This window comes from Pongo abelii, chromosome 7 (assembly GCF_028885655.2).
Source record: "Pongo abelii isolate AG06213 chromosome 7, NHGRI_mPonAbe1-v2.0_pri, whole genome shotgun sequence".
NCBI lineage: Eukaryota > Metazoa > Chordata > Mammalia > Primates > Hominidae > Pongo > Pongo abelii.
The window spans coordinates 112,218,691-112,238,836 of record NC_071992.2 but is presented as its reverse complement, the minus strand read 5'-3'; the positions used below and the strand labels follow the sequence as shown (position 1 = coordinate 112,238,836).

The 20,146-nt window shown below is 44.0% G+C and overlaps 1 protein-coding gene across 1 annotated transcript in view; it reads right to left on the bottom strand.

Moving 5' to 3' along the window:
* PTDSS1 (phosphatidylserine synthase 1) overlaps nt 1-20,146 on the bottom strand; it is a 73,019-nt gene that overhangs the window by 18,101 nt on the left and 34,772 nt on the right. The window contains exons 6-9 of the mRNA XM_002819300.5: nt 16,842-16,993; nt 12,504-12,645; nt 10,120-10,232; nt 7,056-7,121 (exon numbers count right to left, since the gene is read on the bottom strand). Coding sequence (XP_002819346.2) covers nt 7,056-7,121; nt 10,120-10,232; nt 12,504-12,645; nt 16,842-16,993 — 473 coding nt within the window. The remainder of the gene's footprint in view (nt 1-7,055; nt 7,122-10,119; nt 10,233-12,503; nt 12,646-16,841; nt 16,994-20,146) is intronic.

Genomic DNA, 20,146 nt, shown 5'->3' with positions numbered 1-20,146 from the left:
GTATTATTCCATGGTGTCTATGTACCACATTTGCTTTATCCAGTCCACCACTGATGGGCACCTAGGTGGATTCCATGTCTTTGCTATTGTGAACAGCGTGGTGATGATCATTCGAGAACCTTCTGCTGGCTGAACAGAACTGTGTGAGAAGACAAGAGCAGAAGCAGGGAGGCTACTGTACTCATCCAGACATGGGGACCCGGGTCAGGGCTGTGGAGATGGTGAGAAGTGGTGGGAACCCAACAATCACATGGGCTCCTTTAACCACCAGCCACTGCCCCCACCATTACCTCTGGCCCACTAGAGGGAGTCCTAATCAACAGCACCCTTCCAGAAGGCTGACATTACTTTTCTACCAAGACTCAGAGTGGCTAGTTTAGGGCTGAGGCCCGAGGCTTCAGCACAGTGGGAGCCTGTATTAAGCCTGCCAGTGTGAGAACACATACCTCCTCCTACCTCCTCACCCCCGGGGGTGCTGGGGTTTCCTCCGCACAGCTCAGCAATAGGTCCCTTTACTCAGTTCAATTTAAATCTCTCTGATCTTTCCCAGGCTAAGCTAGGTGGACAAATTGTGGCTTAATGGAATTCAGTCAGGGCCTCCACTCCCTTTGATGCCATCCACCATCCTGTATCTTGGTTTAGCAGGGTTAAAAGGCAAATAAACATTTGGGAAGTCTGAGGTGCTTCTGCTGGGAGCAGGCACTAGAGATTCCTGACCTAGGGCTGGTTACTGGCGCACGTACTCCCAGCACCCCCGACTTGTGGAGCCAGTTCCACAACGTGGGAAAAAAGATGATGTTAATGTAGAGCCCAGAGACAGGAGCTCTTCGGTGACTTGAGTGGAGCAGGCATGGTGGCAGGGTTGTTGTAGGAATCCGGGGCATGAAAGCTCTAGGCTCGTGTGTGTGAGCTGGGTGTATGAGCCAAACTTGAGAAGCAGAAGAAGAGATTTTGGCTTGCCAACAAGCCTGCACGTGGATTCTGAGGATGCCACAGCAATGCCAGGGACATGGAGGCCAGGTACCTGGCTGTTGCATCCCACACGCACTGCCCCACGGCTGCACAAGCAATCCCTGGATGGCTCAGAGGGGGGGTGACCCCCTCTCCTGGCAGACAGGGCCCAGCCTCCAATAGTGGAAATGAGATGTGTATCCATATTAACTCAATGACCTCACAATCACACAGGATGCCAGGAAGGGTTCCTCAAGTTCAGGAGTGAGCTTCTAGTTCTGATTAGGGTGGGCAAAGACACCTTTTTGGAGGAAGGAAGAGCTAAGTGTGGCATAAAAAATAGATACAATTCCTATTGTGCTCCTCTCAACTTTCTAACCTCCAAAGAATCCCCGGCACAAGGAGGGGAGGGGAGAAGCGGGTCTTGGGTGACAAATCCAGAACTGTTCTGCTTAGTCGTTTACTTAGTAGGATTTGGGGCAAGATGCCATTTGAAGAAAGGGGATCGGCTGCTAAAAAAAAGCTTTGTGGGCCGGGCGTGGTGACTTTTGCCTGTAATCCCAGCACTTTGGGAGGCCGAGGCGGGCGGATCATGAGGTCAGGAGATTGAGACCATCCTGGCTAACATGGTGAAACCCCGTCTCTACTAAAAATACAAAAAATTAGCCGGGCAAGGTGATGGGCACCTGTAGTCCCAGCTACTCGGGAGGCTGAGGCAGGAGAACGGCATGAACCTGGGAGGCGGAGCTTGCAGTGAGCTGAGATGGCGCCACTGCACTCCAGCCTCGGCGACAGAGTGAGACTCCGTCTCAAATGTAACTACTGTCAGAGCTTCTGAGATGTCAGTGGAGGTGCACTTGAGTGCAGGGGGTGGGGTGTGGCAAGATAAAGGGAGGATGAACAGACACAGTCACGAGGAGAAGGGGAACTGGCTATAAGGCTGTACCAGCAGGACAGCGGTGACTCCCTTGCGCTGGGAAGGGACCCCCCCCCCCAACAACTGTTCTCCTGTGTTTGCACCCTCTTCCTAGAAGGAAGCTCATCCTCATAGTTGCATCTACCGTTAAGACAGACAGTCTAGGCTGGGTGCCGTGGCCCATGCCTGTAAACCCATCACTTTGAGAGGTCAAGGCGGGAGGACTGCTTGAGTCCAGGAGTTCAAGACCAGCCTGGGCAACATGGTGAAACCCTGTCTCTACAAAAACTAAAATATAATTAGCTGGACATTGTGGTGCATGCCTATAGTCCCAGCTACTTGGGAGGCTGACGTGGAAGGATTGCTTGAGTCTGGGAGGTCAAGGCTGCAGTGAGCTGTGATCACTGCCACTCAACTCCAGCCTGGGTAACACAGCAAGACCCTGTCTCAAAAGAAATAAAATTTAAAAAGAAAGAAAGCCTGAACTATGGGCCTGGAAGAACAATAGAACAAAAGCACAATTATGAGAAATTGTAAGGAGGAGAGAGGTGTAGAATGGGAAGCCAGCAAAGGGAATTGAAAACAGAAAAGTGAGAGGAAATCCAGGACAGATGTTGCAGAGGGAAGAGGACAGTTTCAAGAAGGCAGATACCGTGCAGAAGTATCCAAGAAGAGGATGAGGAAAGGACTGGCTGGTTTTGGAGCTGACCTTGGAGAGCAGCAGAGGTGGGAACTTACTGTGATGGACACATTAACAGAGGTGGGATCACAGGCAGCGAGGAAACTGGTCGGGTGAGGAGCAACCCCGGCTGCCTCGGAGGCAGGATGCAGTCCTGGGCCCTCAGGCAAGGTAGGCTCACTCTCCCATGAGGGCCCGCCCCATGCACTCCCAGGAAGAGGAAAAGCAACTGTGCACTGCTGTTCAGCCGACGCTTGGCCACCTTCCTCCCAGGAGCAGGTGATAAAACACTGCTTCTATTTAAACTGGGCCAATACTCTCTTTTTGAGGCAGAGAAGCTCAATTCTAATCAGGATGGAGTAGGGAAAAGACAAAGATGACATAAACCCCACACCTGGAGAATTTGTTCACATCAGTCTGGCCCCAAAACTCCCACCGAGCTGAAGGAACATCATGTGACATCTAAATAGAGAAACAGCCGACCTTTCCACATGGCTGCTTTCTCTCTGTTAGGGATCCCATACCCTTGCTGGATGCCGCCCTCTCTCTGCTGAGTGCAACACCTTTCGTATAAAAGGTTTAAAAGCTCAGTCTATGGCACAACCATTAGGGATGACATGTATTTAGCTACAACAGCAAGTAATTCATAAAAATATTTTGAGGATACCATCTTTATAGAAGAGAAAGTACCCTCTTCAGGAGAAAAAGGGTGGAGTGCTGGGAAAGAACCCCAGGCGGGTGATCCTATTTGACCTTTGCCTTCCCCCTTCTACCTCCCAAAAGGCAACATTCAGAAAGTCACTATTTAGGGCACTGCTCCCTCTCATTTCTCCACCTTATCAAAGTCTGAGATCATTCCAAAATTAGTGAAAAGAAAGCTATAAAGCAGCTACTGTGATTAAAGGAAACCACACACTTCAGTGTTTTCTGTTTTGATAGGAGAGGAAATAATGACAAAATGGCAGGGAGGTAGAGCTGGGGCAGAGGAAGGAAGTGGGTGGCCTCCGGGGTCAGGAGAGCGGCAGGCTGTGGCTCCTGTCTCACCTTCCCTGGCTGGCAGTGTGGACCGTGCAGGGGGCAGCTCTCACGGTTGTTCACGCACACAGGAGGATCCACTGGGTGTGATTTATGAGGAGGGCTTTATTATTTTTCAGCACAGCTCACTAGTTCTCACAAGATTCTTCAATCTTGATATCACACTGTTCTGGGAGTTCTCAATTCTCAGTAAAGCACACTAAGTTAGCCCAATGATCTCTCCTTTGCATTTCACTATATTTTAATCACTTTCAAACAAGGCACAACTTTCTGGGGCAGTGTTTACCACTCTTTGGCATAGTTTCCTTTTTTCCTTTTTTTTTTTTTAAAAAAAAAAAGAGAGGGTCTTGCTCTGTCATCCAGGTGGGAGTGCAGAGGCACAATCATAGCTCAATGCAGCCTTGACCTCCTTGACCTCCTTGACCTCCTGGGTTCAAGTGATCCTCCTGCCTCAGCCTCTAGAGTAGCAGACTACAGGCGTGTGCCATCATGCCCGGCTAACTTAAAAAACTTTTTGTGGAGACATTGTCTCGCTATGTTACCCAGGCTAGTCTCAAACTCCTGGCCTCAAGCGATCCTCCCACCTCAGCCTCCTGGATTGCTGAGATTACAGGCGTGAACCGCCATGGTGGAGTTTACGTTTGCCGTTTCTCCCACCGTGGGGATGGTGTTTTATGGCTGTCCAATTAGAAAGAAACTTTGTCATGACACGACCTCTCTCTCTGACCCACTTATTTTCGTCAACACGTAAATCGATACAATTCTGTGGAAAAAAAATCCACTCCACAGCAGAATAATAAGACCTTGCTAGCTGGGCGCAGTGGCTTAAGCCTGTAATCCCAGCACTTTGGGAGGCTGAGGCGGGTGGATCACAAGGTCAGGAGATCTAGACCATCCTGGCTAACACAGTGAAACCCAGCCTCTACTAAAAATACAAAAAAAATTAGCCAGGCGTGGTGGCGGGCGCCTGTAGTCCCAGCTACTCGGAGGCTGAGGCAGGAGAATGGCATGAACCCGGGAGGTGGAGCTTGCAGTGAGCTGAGATCGTGCCACTGCATTCCAGCCTGGGTGACAGAGCGAGACTGTCTCAAAAAAAGAAAAAAGGAAAAAAGGCCTTGCTAAGGACTTTTAAATATGAAAGCAAAATGCACGTGGAAAGAATGTGTGAGTGGGAGAGAAGAGCTCAAATGCAGGAAAGACCATTTCCTCCTTGGACAATCCTTTAGAAGGTGGGGCCCACATCCCTTCTTCCAGTACACAGGGCCCTCACACATGAAGTGGGAGAGCCGCCTCTGCTCTGTCAGAAATCTGGGAGATATGTGAATTCTCTCTCCTGCTATATCATGAACAAAGGAAACTAAATCTATCTTATCACCCTTTATGCTGCAACCACTTTGGGTAAGAAAATCAGCTTACACCACAGAACTTATGAGAAACAAATGACAATGGCCCTTAGTCTTCTAGGGGTCGGGAGGAACCTGCCTAAATCTAACCTGAGTATCAACATTTTTAGCCTTTAAAACTATGTCATCCTTCAGAATCTAGATGACAGCTGGAAACACATACATACATACACAGAAAAATGGAAAGGAATGACATTAAAATATTAAGAACAATTATCTCTAAATGGTCGACTTCTTTGGGTGATCTTTAGTTCCTTCTAGATCCTTTTCTGAATTTTTATCATTGTGCATGTATTACTTTTTAATTGGAAGAATGTACTGTTTAAAAATCTGTGAAAAGTAATTTCTTCTCTATAATGGGTTTTCCTCAATTTTTCTTTATACTCTCACACTCCATTTAGAACCTTGATTAGGTCTTGAAGCTAAGCCACCTTGCGGATTGAACTTCATGTATAGATTTGCTGGATGTCTCTGGAACTTCAGTCACTAAATGGAATGGTAAATTGTTGCTGATGTTAAGTAGAAAAACAACTTACCTGAGATATTCAAGAGGGTCTCACATTTAACAGCAAGAGGTTAAACTAGATAACCTAAGGTCTCTTTCTCATCAGTTAAATAATAAATTAAAATATAACGTTTGAGGCTGGGCATGGTGGCTCACACCTGTAATCCCAGCACTTTGGGAGGCAGAAGGTGGGTAGATCACGAGGTTCAAAAGATCGAGACCATCCTGGCCAACATGGTGAAACCCCATCTCTACTAAAAATACAAAAATTAGCTGGGTGTGGTGGCACACGCCTGTAGTCCCAGCTACTCGGGAGGCTGAGGCAGGAGAATTGCTTGAACCCGGGAGGCGGAGGTTGCAGTGAGCTGAGATCACACCACTGTACTACTCCAGCCTGGTGACAGAGCACTCCGTCTCAAAAAGAAAAAAAAAAAAAGATGTAACATTTGAATCTATAACAAGACCATTGTGACCATGCTGCTGTATGTTAGTTCTCTTTGGAACAATAAAATTATACTTCAGTATATAGCAAGCAGCTGTTCCAAGGGGCCCTTTTGATGTGACAATAATATGGGATGTGGGTCAGCCCATGACAGGATGGCATTCCAAACTCAAGATACATCCAGAAGGAATGCAACCAATCCATTTTCTCTCTAGTGTATTTCATAAAACAAAGTCTCAGTTGTTTGTGGGAAATACCATCTGATTTCCTAATTTAAAAAAAAAAAAAAAAAGAGAGCCAAGGCCGGGTGCAGTGGCTCATGCCTGTAATCCCAGCACTTTGGGAGGCCGAGGGGGTCAGATCATGAGGTCAGGAGTTAGAAACCAGCCTGACCAACACGATGAAACTCCGTCTCTACTAAAAATACAAAAATTAGTAGGGTGTGGTGGTGCGCACCTGTAATCCCAGCTACTCGGGAGGCTGAGGCAGGAGAATCACTTGAGCCCAGAAGGCAGAGGTTGCAGTGAACCGAGATCATGCCACTGCACTCCAGCCTGGGACAGAGTGAGACTCCATCTCAAAAAAAATAGAGATCCATTTCTTTTTGTTTGTTTGTTTTTCTGACATGGAGTCTCACTCTATCGCCCGGGCTGGAGTGCAGTGCAGTGGCGCGATCTTGGCTCACTGAAACCTCAGCCTCCCGGGTTCAAGCATTCTCCTGCCTCAGCCTCAACCAGCTAATTTTTGTACTTTTAGTAGAGACAGGGTTTCGCCATGTTGACCAGGCTAGTCTCGAATTCCTGGGCTCAAGTGATCTGCCTGCCTTGGGCTCCCAAAGTGATAGGATTACAGACGTGAGCCACTGCACCCAGCCAAAATAAGAGAGCCATTTCTATACTCTTGTTTTATAATTTGCCAAGTAACTATTCTTAACTTAAATCAGAAAAGGGAATATTAAAGATGAAAAGATATATCTAGATATAGATATAGATATATATAAAATCTTGTCCACCTGCCTTCGTAGAAAAATTATACTGAAAGGCTCTTAACACAGGGTCAAGAAATACCCAAAGAAATTGAGGGCTTAAGTGGTTTTTAAATCTCCACAATAACAGATTACTCACCCAAACACCCAGCACTGTGTTCCTACGCGCTTGCACTGTGTGTCGGTGAGGTAAGCATAGTACTGTCTGAAAGAACAAAGTTGGAATTCATTGAGAGCTGCTGGAAGACCAGCAAGTCAGGACATAATTAAATCACTTTGACAATGTAAAAAATGTCCCTCCTTGTCCCATGTCAGGCTGCCTGGTCTAGTTCTGTTCAAGAGAAGAGAAAGCCAGTGCCTGTTAAAACATTCCTGTAAGAGATTCAGTGTTTGGGTTAGGCTGGAGGGAGGGGAGTATCATTTAAAGAGCCAGATTCTTGTCTGGTCTGAGTGCCGGGGTGTTTACAACTAACTGATCACAACCATTTACAGATTTCTTTGTTCCTTTTCCACTCCCACTGCTTCACTTGACTAGCCTTAAAAACAAAAAAACAAAAAAACAAAACAAAAAAAACACTGAAAAGAGCCAGATTATTGGCAAAGGCAGTCTGGATTCAGTGGTAAGACTTCCACAGCGCTGCAAAGCAACCCCAGGTGGGTGTTTCCATGTCTAGCTCCGTGGAGGTGACTTCAGAGAGTGAGCAGCACTGTCCATTGGTTGTCTCCTCTGGTTCTCTCCAGGACAAAGGTTGCTGATTGTAACCAGGCCAAAAATATACAGATTTTTGGCTTTCAGAAACTGGAATGGGAACCCAGCTATATCTCACTGCCATTGAATGCCAATGACTTGGAATGTTACTGACAAGTTCAGAAAAAAACAGGCAATGACATGGTGTTGAAAGGCTCAGAACAGCACCATCCGGTAGAAATATAATGCAAGCCATAAATGCAATTTTAAATTCTCCAGTAGACGTGTTAAAAAAGTAAAAAGGAACATATAAAATCCATTTTATTAATATGTTAAACTAATATTTAAACAAATATATTAAAACATTATAATGAGGTATTTTATATTCTGTTTTGGCCCCAACTCTTCAAAGTCTGGTGTGCAGTTTCCATGCACGGCACATTTCACTGTGGACTGACCACATCCCTAGTGCTCAATAGCCACACGTGGTGAGTGGCCTCTGTGTGGGACAGCATGGCTTGGAGTCTTGTAAGTACCCCTGAAACTCAATCTACCCCTTCAGCAGTAGCATCTGAACCAGGAACTCATCATCTTTTTGGGGTCACTGACTCTTTGAGGATCTGATGAAAGAAAGGCGTAACACTTTGCATTAAAGTTCAGAGGATTCACAGATACCTGAAGCTCATCCATAAACTACTGTCTCCTCACCCCAAAGACCAGAGTGAAATATTCTAATTATAAAGAATGTAGCTTTTCCTCTAACTTTATATTGTCATGACCTAATATGTCTTGATCATTTTAGCTACTTTACCCTCTAACTGGACCCATTTCCTTATATTGTACTTTATAGTATCAGATTAAAAGCATGTTCACTCAAGTATCTTCTCAAAGCAGATTCGTGTGAAAGTCTAATAAAACAGGAAGAAGCTGGAGATGTTATGATTTACACTGAAGCCTCTAAACTTTCTCTCCTCTCGGACCTAACATTTGCTAAATGGGGTGGCTGTGTTAAAATCCTTTAGCAGCACATCCATCTTTCCGAGTAACTTGTCAAAGAAACTCCTTACATGGGAACTCCCTCAAACAGTGTAAGGGCACAGGAAGTGTCTGATTTTTTAAACAAAGAGAGTTGTGGAGAAATCCATAGGGCATTGTAAAATTTTGAGGATCTCTCAAAAGTTCAAAACATTGGATTTTTAGTGTCTAGTTTTTATTTTGGAATGTTTAGTACTGAAATTTCATGATAAATCATATATGATTTGCTATTTTGTTCTAAGAAGAAAATTCTTTCCATTCGTACTGACTTTATTGATTGCTCTTAATTTTATGAAAGAGCTGCGGTGAATCTTTCCTGAAAAAAATTGTAAAGTCTCAAATTAAATTACATTTTAAATGGGGACTCTAAACCATTAAGAAAAAACAGGATTTATGAGATAATGACTGCAATAGACCACTAATCTATGAAGTTTCAAAGGGCTGCTGGCTTACTCACTCTTCTTTTCCATTTTGGTCATAACAAAAAGAACAGATGGGAATTTTAGGCTTAACTCCTCAGGACTTGGACATGTCTTACTTGATTTATTGAATCCAGGATCTGGAGTTTTTTGTTTTTTTTTTTTTTTGGTAATAATGAATGATGACAAGAAGAGGTGCTGGCTGGAAGGTATGTTTGACCAAGGTGTAGATCTACTGTCCTTGGCAAGTGAGGCCCGCTGCTTATGGGGTGTGCGAGCACATTAAAAATAATGAAATAAACAATCTTACAGCTTCTGAAAAGCTAACTCTTTTAACTGCTTAAATTATATTTGTACCTTTGGCAGATCTTTGGTGTTGCTACTCATTAATGCCAGTATTCCGTATTAGTTATAAAACTCAAATGCCATTTCTAAATAGGAAAAATGAAACAAATGAAAATGCTTGCTTTGAACTGCACTGGGCCCAGTCTACTTGAGGGATGGTGTCTGAATAAGCCTCACCTCTAGGGCCCCACATTAATCCAGGGGAATAATGGTGGGAACACCCAAGCTTATCTCAGTTGTCCTGGAGGACTACAGGAAGGGCCTTTTTAAAAGGAAATTAAATTAATTGGGTCTGAAAAAGCTAAAAGTCTCATTCAAAAAATAATGTCATTTATGACTTCAGTTCTACCATAAAAACGTTTGCATTTTTCCAGTAATCTCATTTTTAAAAAACTCAGCATCACTATGCTGTTATTTTTTTCTAATACGATGTTATAGGAGAAAAAAAGATCAGCAGTCCAAGACTGTAAAGGAATCTGATAATAATGGATAGTACTATGGGTGTGGTGTTGATCAAATGCTTCTCTTTTTAAATGTCTGGTTAATGTTACTGACATCTGAAAACAAAACATTTTCTTCATATTCTGGATGTATAATTCTTTACAATGGTATTTTCATGGAAAATCTGCCAGTTTATGTGACTTTCCTTATGCTAAACAGGACAATCTAAAGCAAGTTAATGTTCTCATATGACAGTCGGGCTTGTGCAGAATTACCTCACTGTGGGGGCCGTGATGCCACCAATAAAGAGAATTCTACCCCAACTTAACGGATGACTGGCTTGGAACACAAAGATATGCTTCAAGAAGAAGGTGTTCAACTCAGTCAGCTGAAAAAGATGGAGAAATTCGTCAACCTGGTACCTCATGCTAATTCAAAATCCTCTATTCCTTAAATAGACATGCTACAATTAGAAATAATTGGTATGTTCAAAGCATTTTCAGAGAATAGATGTGGTCTTCCAAGGATTGCTATTCAAACTAGTTAACAGCCAGTACATTATGGGCAGGGAGCAACTGGAGGCCCAGGGAGAGGTGGCAGGGGTGGTGGATGGGCACATAGGGGCACAGGATATCAGCTATTTGTCATGTTTCCTGGTTTGTATGATTGTTACTCAGCTCACACATGTGATCCACTGGGATAGTCAGGAGAGAAATGCTTTGAGCATACAGAAGTCATGAAAGCAAACCTGTGCCACAGAACACCTATGCTGCCTTACAGAAATCAGGGCAGGTCTAACCGAATTCCAAATGTAGATATGTAAGCTCTTTAACAATCAAAAGAGGCTTGAGGCCACGCACAGTGGCTCATGCCTGTAACCTCAGCACTTTGGGAGCCCGAGGCAGGCAGATCGCCTGAGGTAAGTTGTTTGAGACCAGCCTAGCCAATGTGGTGAAATCTCATCTCTACTAAAAATACAAACAGGCGTGGTGGTGGGCGCCTGTAATCTCAGCTACTCAGGAGGCTGAGACAGGAGAATTGCTTGAACCTGGAAGGCAGAGGTTGCAGATTGCAGTGGGCCGAGATCGTGCCATTGCACTCCAACTTGGGTGACAGAGTAAAACTCCGTCTCAAAAAAAAAAAAAATGCAAAAAAAGAAGCTGGAGACACATCTGAGAGATGACAATGGATTCGTGCAGCACACGCCTGGGACAGAGCAGATCCTCTACCAAAGGCAGTCCTTAAAAGTAGGTGTGAACGGTTGGTCCAAGTTTCAGCTGGGAGCAGTAGTACTTTTCCCTGAGGTTAGCATCCTCATGCAGTTCATCATGTTGAGTAGCACAAAATATCCTGTGGCTGGGACGTGGCTGCTCTCTGCCTGGAGCCCAGCTCCAGGTAGCAAGCAAGGGGTGGAGATTATGGAACGGTCACTGTGCTAGGAGAACACAGTAGTACATGGACTGGCAGGTTCATTACAATTCCACAAAATGCATGTTGTTTTCCCATAGCACTGACTTCAAGGACACAAAATAAAAAATAGTCTTCTAATTAATATCACATATGGAAAGCTGATCCCAGCGCAGTGCTCACACTCATGGGAACAGTGTGCTCCATCGCATACCACCAGGTAGTTCCATCCTAACGGCACTATACTACTCTCCTTGACACATCCAATCATTCCTCCTTGTAATAAAAGAAAGCTTCTGCTTTCCATGACATTGGGCCTGATAAGGCAAAGCTTAATCCCAATCCATCTACAGTCCTGTTTTTAAAGATACTGACCTCTCCAAACCACAGTGATTACTTACTTAACTATTCACATACACTTCTGTATGCATAAACTTCATTTATTGAGACGGGCATTGTCTCTGTGTGAACAAGGAAGATCGTCTGTCCTAAAAGTGACATCTGCTAATTTTTTCCTTATGTTGGGAGTATTTTGTGTTTATGTGTCCAAAACATAATTTCTGATGATTTTGAAAGATCCTCTTCAGGCAAAAGCTGGTTTCCCTTGGCTACTTCCCAAAAGTTGTGAAACAACCTGGGGCCAGGAGCATCAGAAAAAATTGCTGTCTCTCAGAAACACAGATGCTTGATAATCTTTTGCCCAGACCCTGGGCTGTCGGAATCACTTCCGTCGTGAAGTGGGCCACTTGGAAATACAGCTTCTCTCCACGGAGGACAACACTCTGGAGGACTCAGCAAAAGGCTCCAATTCCCCGGCACTCATTTAGCACCCTACAGATTACCCAAAGTGGTAACAGCTGAGGAACAATTTTAACCAATAAACACTGAATTAGGAATGTAAGAAAAGCCTTCTCATTTGTTCTTTTGGTCTTGAAAATGTTCATTCTAAAAAGCAATCCAATGCCTAACTCATTGGATGATGGATGCTAGACACAAATTATTTCACGGAATCTAATCTGTTTCTAATTTGTAATTCAAAGATCCATATTTTAAAACTGTCTTCACAATGAGGCAAGACCTTAGGCATAATAATATCACTTTGTTTAATTATTCTACATGCCAGCTGCAGAATATTGTATCTTGTAAAGTATGGAGCTGAAAAGCAATGTAAACTAACGTTAACTCTAAATTCCTAAAAAGTTTTATTTTAGTTTTTGTTTTCCTCCCAACTTCTGGGCACCTGAAAAAATACCTGCCAGATGATCATGAAAAGGTACACTCCAGCTACTCTCTGAAAAGAAGATTTGGGGTCAAACCATCGAACGTAGGTCCAGCTAGCAGGAGTGAACTGCAGTACAGCTCTCTTGATCTTCCCAGTGGTGGTATGAATGTCCCTGTAAGAAGAGAATGGCTCCAGTGAAAATCCAGAGACAAGGCAGGGGGGAAAACAAAGCGCAAGAAAAAAATCCTGTGCGCTGATGATTTTTATAATAAATGCTCAGGACAAAGAGACTGCTTTTTATTCGAATTGTGTCTCAAAGGTCTCTCTATACAGGTAAAGCAGGTGACAGAAGCACACTCAATGGGGAAACTCATTGATGACAGGCACAGGGCAGCAAGGAGACTGTTCTCCCACTGCTTGTCTCCCATGTAAAACTGCACACACTCCATATTCTTGCATCACCCACATCACTTCTTTACCCTATTTCTTCCCCAGAGCAGTAAATATTTTGGGTTGATTAGCAGTGATATTTAACCTTTCTTCATTTGCATCCTCGAAATCACTCAATTAAAAGTTTTACACACCCAGGAAAGAACTAAACAGTCCTACAGTTTACAAATGCAGACATTAAGGCCCAGAGACAGCAAGTGGCTGGCACACACAGCATGAGGAGTGGGTGCAGATTCCAGCCCTTCCTGTACCGGTCCAGGAGAGCCAAAACCCAAGGTATAATAAATACTATTTAATAACTGGTAAAGAGTCTTTAATTCCACAAATATTTATATCATGAACTTTTACGTCTCCAACATTGTGCTAAGTGCTTGGAGGCACAAGCACCAACCAGTCAGGCCTTCTGTTCTAGTGGGTGGGAGCAGGGAGAGTGACAGGAAACCAGGGCTGTTCCTTCATCCACCCACCTATCCACCAACAAACATCACAGCAAGATCTGCGGCACACTGGCAGCAAAAAATAGAGACTATCCAAAAATAAACAAGAACCACAAAAGACTTGTACTGTAAAAATAGCAAAGTGCATGGAAAGACTGAGAAGAAAATGGGAATAAAGAGAGATGCAGCGTGATCAAGAATCAGAATACTTAATACAGCAAAGAAGTTAATTCAACTTAATCTGTATTCATTTATACATTTAATATTACTTTAAAAAAAAAACACCAATAGGTTTTTTGTTGTTGTTTATTAGTTGGGCTTATGTCGTGGGAACTTGACAAAATGATTCTCAAGTCAAATTTCAAGAATAAACATAAGAAAACAAGGAAGTATATTGTAATAGTGTTCAAGAAAGCAGACATCCTGAGGCCAGGCGCGGTGGCTCACGCCTCTAATCCCAGCACTTTGGGAGGCTGAGGCTGGCAGATCACTTGAGGTCAGGAGTTTGAGACCAGCCTGGCCAACATGGTGAAACCCTGTCTCTAGTAAAAATACAAAAATTAGCCAGGTGTGGTGGCGGGTGCCTGCAGTCCCAGCTATTTGGGAGGCTGAGGCAGGAGAATCACTTGAACCTGGGAGACAGAGGTTGCAGTGAGCCGAGATTGTGCCACTGCACTCCAGCCTAGGCAACAGAGTGAGACTCTGTCTCAAAAACAACAACAACAACAACAACAAGGAAAGCAGACATCCTGGTGCAAGTTCAGACTCAGCTGCTTGCTAGCTGTGTGTCCTTAGGCAAATTACTAAACCTAAGCCTCAGTATCACATCATTCCTAAAATGAAGAGAATAATAGTGTCTACCCTCAGGACTGATTCAAGGCTCAAATGAGATACTGCTTATGAAGCTTGCGTGGAGCAATACTTGAAGCATGGCTGCTATTTTTATTAGGTTAAATGCTGCCTTAAATATATTAAAAAGTGGCTGGGCATGGTGGCTCATACCTGTAATCCCAGCACTTTGGGAGGCCAAGTAAGGCAGATCACCTGAGGTTGGGAGTTCGAGACTAGCCTGGCCAACATGGAGAAACCCTGTCTCTACTAACAATACAAAAATTAGCCGGGTGTGGTGGTACATGCCTGTAATCCCACCTGGGGATTACAGGCACTGGGGAGGCTGACACAGGAGAACTGCTTAAACCCGGGAAGTGGAGGTTGCAGTGAGTTGAGATTGCACCATTGCACTCCAGCCTGGGTGACAGAGCAAGACTCTGTCTCAAAAAAACAAATACATAAAAATTAGAATTAAAATTAAATATATTAAAAAGTGTCCTTGCAAGTTAGTGACCAAAGAAAGGTTTAGTAATAAAAGGGATGGGGAAAACTGGTTAACTAATGGCAAAAACATTGTGAAATCTCCTCCTCACGTCATATACCAAAATAAATTTGAGACAGATTGAATACTTAAAACAAGTAAAACCACTAAAGAACTAGAAGAAAGGCTGGGCACGGTGCTCATGCCTGTAATCCCAGAACTTTCGGAGGCTAAGGCGGGTGGATCACCTGAGGTCAGAAGCTCGAGACCAGCCTGACCAACACAGAGAAACCCCGTTTCTCCTAAAATACAAAAATAAATTAGCCAGGCGTGGTGGCTAATCCCAGCTACTCGGGGGGCTGAGGCGGGAAAATCGCTTGAACCTGGGAGGCAGAGGTTGCAGTGAGCCGAGATCATGCCATTGCATTCCAGCCTGGGCACAAAGGAGTGAAACTCCATCTCAAAAAAAAAAAAAAAAAAAAAAAAAGAACTAGAAGAAAATACTGGTTAATATTTACCTAAACAAAAAGATTAACAGTATTTTTGATGTTTAAATAAAAAATCCACCACAAACTAGTTTAAAAGGGGATGACAGGCTGGGCGCAGTGGCTCACGCCTGTAATCCCAGCACTTTGAGATGCCGAGGCAGGTGATCACCTGAGGTCAGTTCAAGACCAGCCTGGCCAACATGGTGAAACCCCATCTCTACTAAAAACAAAAATTAGCCAGGCGTGGTGGCACATGCCTGAAGTCCCAGTTACTTGAGAGGCCGAGGCAGGAGAATTGCTTGAACCCGGGAGGCGGAGGCTGCAGTAAGCCGAGATTGCACCACTGCACTACAGCCTGGGTGACAGAGCGAGACTCCATCTCAAAAAAACAAACAAAAAAAAGAGGGGGACAAAATGGAAAATAAAGTCACATTTATGGCAAAGTGTTAATAAGCTTAATCTGTAGAAAGCACAAATAAAAGAGGGTAAATCCAATAGAAATTGATAGAAATCCAGTATCACACAATTTTATGTGTGATAAATTTGACAAAGGTTTAAAAATGCAGTTCAAGGAAATAGTGAAATAGATATACATATATATTATAGGTGAGATTATAAATGGTACACTCTATTTCTAAGAATTTATTTACCAAAAAAAAGACGATGCACACTAAGATATATGTCCAAGAATGATCACTCCAGTCTTCTTTATGAAAGCAAAAACTTTGAAACAACTAAAGGACCATAAAATGGGGAACTGGTTAAATACTACATGGTTTATCCATACGTTGAAGTACAAAGAAGCCCTTTAAAATCATGTTTTACAAGAATATTTAATGATGTGGGAAAATGCTATTTTGTTATATAGAGTAAACAAAGTTTTAAACACAATTGAAGCAACCACAACTTTCATTATCAGTACAATTATTCTTCCTTATCAATGGCATGATTCTTGCAGCAAAATGAGAAGCAAGTTTAACAACGCAGGATAAAGCAATGCCGGCGGTATGACTGTCCTCTACTGGAAGCATAGTGGGGCATGCAACTTAAAACCAGTCAGAGAACTTCCTGGGTGGCAAGTGAGCTGAGTCAGCAAAGATAAGGATGATCAGGCTGGCCTATGGGTACACAGGCCAAATCTCAGGTGAAGAGAGGGGAGTGTGTGCACAAACAGACTCTCGGTTGCCTGGGAGGGTGTAGAGAAAGGATCTCCCTACTGGGGCAATGGATGTATTGACCATGACTAAAGACCATGAGAAGCCATCACAGGGAAATGACATGGTGAATCTGATGTTCTTAAAAAGATCACGCAAGCAATGGTGTGGGAAGGACTGGAGGACTTAACTGGAAACAGAGATGAATTGATCCAGGGATGGGAGTCTGAATGAAGGCTGAGGCAGTCAGGATAAAAAAGAGGGGGTGGATTTGAGAAATCTTTTGAATTAGGAGGATGGTGTTAGGACCCCCTGAATACATAGGGTGAGAAAGAGAAAATCATAAATGATTGAGCATTTTCTAGACAAATGTTTGAAATCGGGTTTATAATCATTTATGAGTTTCAGTTATTAACAGGGAATTTATTCCTTATCATCAAAGACCATACTAAAATGGATTCCTACCAAAACAATTAAATATATATCATGAAAAACTGTGACTAATATCCAAAAAGAAGGCAACTCACTTGAAGCTTGCCCAGTGGTAAGTCCTCATCTCTAAAAACCGGCAAACGACCATGCCCAGCCAAATGCCACCGCCATTGCACAACAGGATATCCAGAATGACTTGATCCCACCAGCACTCGGCAAAATTGGGGAGGAGATGCATGAAGAAGAGCTGAGAAACACAAGAGCCCATGGTTGGAAAAATAAACAAAACTGGGGTACCATGCAGATAGATAGATTTCCTTTTTAACAATACATTATTTTAGAAGAAGTTGTTTGACATTTCATTTTTTCCTAAAGTATAGAAAATAACCAACAGTAACAGGTTCTGCAATCTGTTTCTTGTTTTTTATATTGCAGATGGTTTGCAAACAAACAGCACATATCCAAACAGCTCTTCTCTTTTTGACACAGGGCTTTTAAAGAAAGGATGGTCTCTCTTGAAAAATACTACCAATTAATTACCTTGGCTAATGACAACATGACAAGGATCTGGGAGGGGAAAAGGAGAAAAGTTTCCAACACTGACAACAAAGCATTGTCATAATTCTCAAAATTAGCAGCTTGAGAATTCAAGTTGTGCATTTCAAAAATATCCCCTAGATATTTAGGTAAAACAGTGAGTAAGTTGTAAAAGAACAGTTAGCTCTTGATGACACGATGTAGGAAGCATGACAGCTTAATAGGAAATCTCACACCAACTGTTTCACAATAATGACAATCTTTTATTAAGTGCCCATGATGTGCAAGGTGGTGAGAGAAAAGGAAGTCAAGGGTCTTGATTTCAAGGAGAGGTGTCAGATGTTGTATTTTTTTATTTTTATTTTTTTTTCTGAGACAGAGTCTTGCTCTGTTGCCCAGGCTAGAATGCAGTGGTGCGATCTCGGCTCACTGCAACCTCTGCCTCCCGGGTTCAAGCAATTCTCCTGCCTCAGCCTCCCAAGTAGCTGGGATTATAGGCACACACCACCATGCCCGGCTAATTTTTGCATTTTCAGTTGAGCCGGAGTTTCACCATGTTGGCCAGGCTGGTCTGGAACTCCTGACCTCATGATCTGCCTGCCTCGGCCTCCCAAAGTGCTGGGATCAGATGTTTATCCAGATAATCAGAACCACAAAATAAGGTAGACTGAGGAAAGTGTTACAACGGTGACATAAATGGAGTATGGTGGAAAAAAACATCCATTCTGACTGAGGCTGAAGGTTCCTTTGGCCTCTGGAACTTTCCTGGAGAGGGCTTCTGCAAGAAAGACATATTGGAGGGGGAACACTAAGGATAAGAATGACTGATTTCATGAGATGGAGATGAAGACACGGGCATTCCAGGAAGGGGAAACAGTAAGATCAAGGGTGGAACAGAAGTTCTCTGGAAATCAATTTGTCCAAAACAAAGGGCATATCTGCTGTGTTCAGAACAGCATGCCCTGCCGTGTGAAGGCCCAATGTAAGAAGGTGAAATTACTAAGACAATGCCTGGGAGTTCTCTGGAAAGAGACAAGCCTATAATTACAAACCTTTGAAGTAATATAATAAATACTGCAAAGATAAAACAGTATTCATGAAAGCATTCTGTAAGCTATAAACAAATTATAAATATGAGGAATTTTTTGTTCTTAATGAACCTGCTGTCAAGAAGCTACAGAGTAGCTGCTGCATGTGATGGCTTGTGGCTGCATTCTTAACCCCGGGGGCCTGGTACTACCCTTGAAGTGTATTCCCAGGTTCCAAACCATGAGATGGAACCTTAACTCTCGCCCTTAGAGAGGGAAGGGAGAAACTTCAGCAGAAGTCAATGACACATATTTGCTGAAAGAAAACTATGCAAGAGAAAATGGGATGTGGAGGACATCCTCCAGCCTAAGGAACTTTCCCGGAAGGTACCAGGTTCTGGGGGTGAGATGGGCCCCTGATAGACCCAAGCCCAAGGAGGAGGGGGCTGCATTCCTTCATTCACTACAGATTTGTGGAGCATCTGCCGTGTATAAGGCAAAGTCCTTGGATCTGGGAATACACAGGCATGGGCCCTGCCCTCTTGAGGCACAAGGATTACCAGAAGAGACACTTATTGAGTGTCTAACATTCATTTGATGAAATGAGGAGCATTTCAAAGGAGAGTGGCGAGGTGTTCTATTTCCAGCTGTATGAAGATGGAGCACAGTTACTGGAGGGGCAGGGAAAGCCTTCCAGAGCTGAGCTCTGGAGACAGCTTGTTAGCAGGTGAAGGGAGAGAAGAGAGGGAAGAGCAGCAGGGAGGACTCTGTGGTGGGGAAGACAGCAGAGGCGGCTGCAGCACCGAGGGCAAAAATGAGGCATGATGAGGCTGAGGCTGCAGGCAGGGGCTGGTGAACCTGGAGCCTCGTAGGCAGGGTTGGAAGTTTGGATTCTATTTTAAGAGTAATGGAGGCCTGGTACGGTGGTTCACGCCTGTAATCCCAGCACTTTGGGAGGCTGAGGCAGGTGGATCACCTGAGGTCAGGAGTTAGACACCAGCCTGGCCAACATAGAGAAACCCCATCTCTACTAAAAATAAAAAGTTAGCTGGATGTGGTGGCACATGCCTGTAATCTCAGCTACTTGGGAGGCTGAGGCAAGAGAATCGCTTGAGCCTGGGAGGTGGAGGTTGCAGTGGGCCAAGATCACACCACTGCATTCCAGCCTGGGCGACAAAGCAAGACTCCGTCTCAAAAAAAAACAGAGTAATGGACAAACACTAAAGAGCTCTGAGTAGGGAAGAGCCTTGGTCTGGTGGGGTCTAAAGAGGATCATTTGGCAATAAATAGTGAAGAGACAAGCAATTCTGACGGAGATGACCATGGATTAGAGACAAGTGGGAGCAGAGGTCTGAAGAGACGTCAATGGACGATTGGGTGCTTAGAAGACTCTACAGAACTCTACAGGACCTGGCGACCACAGGCACTGGGAAGCAGGGAAAGAAGGTACAGCAGATGCCCAGTCTGCAGTGCAAGGGGGAAGCAAGCGAGGCTGACAAGGGCCAGGTGCCTGACACAAGCCTATGCAGCGGCCGGGTTCCAAAGACACATGGAATTCAGAGGTGGAATGCGGTATAAGGGCAGGAACGTGGGCTTCACATCTGGAATCCAATCCTAGCTCACCTAAAGAAGCAAGGCTGTGCGCTCCGGCTCCCCTATCTGTACAGTGGGAACCTGTATGCACCGCCTTTCCCGGTTTGTTGTGAGGACTTAGAAGGCATATGTAAAGTGTTGGGCACTATTATGGATCGGTTGAATTGTGTCCTCTCAAAACTCCTATGTTGAAGCCCTAACCTCCAATACCTCAGAATTTGAGCTTATTTGGAGATAGAGTC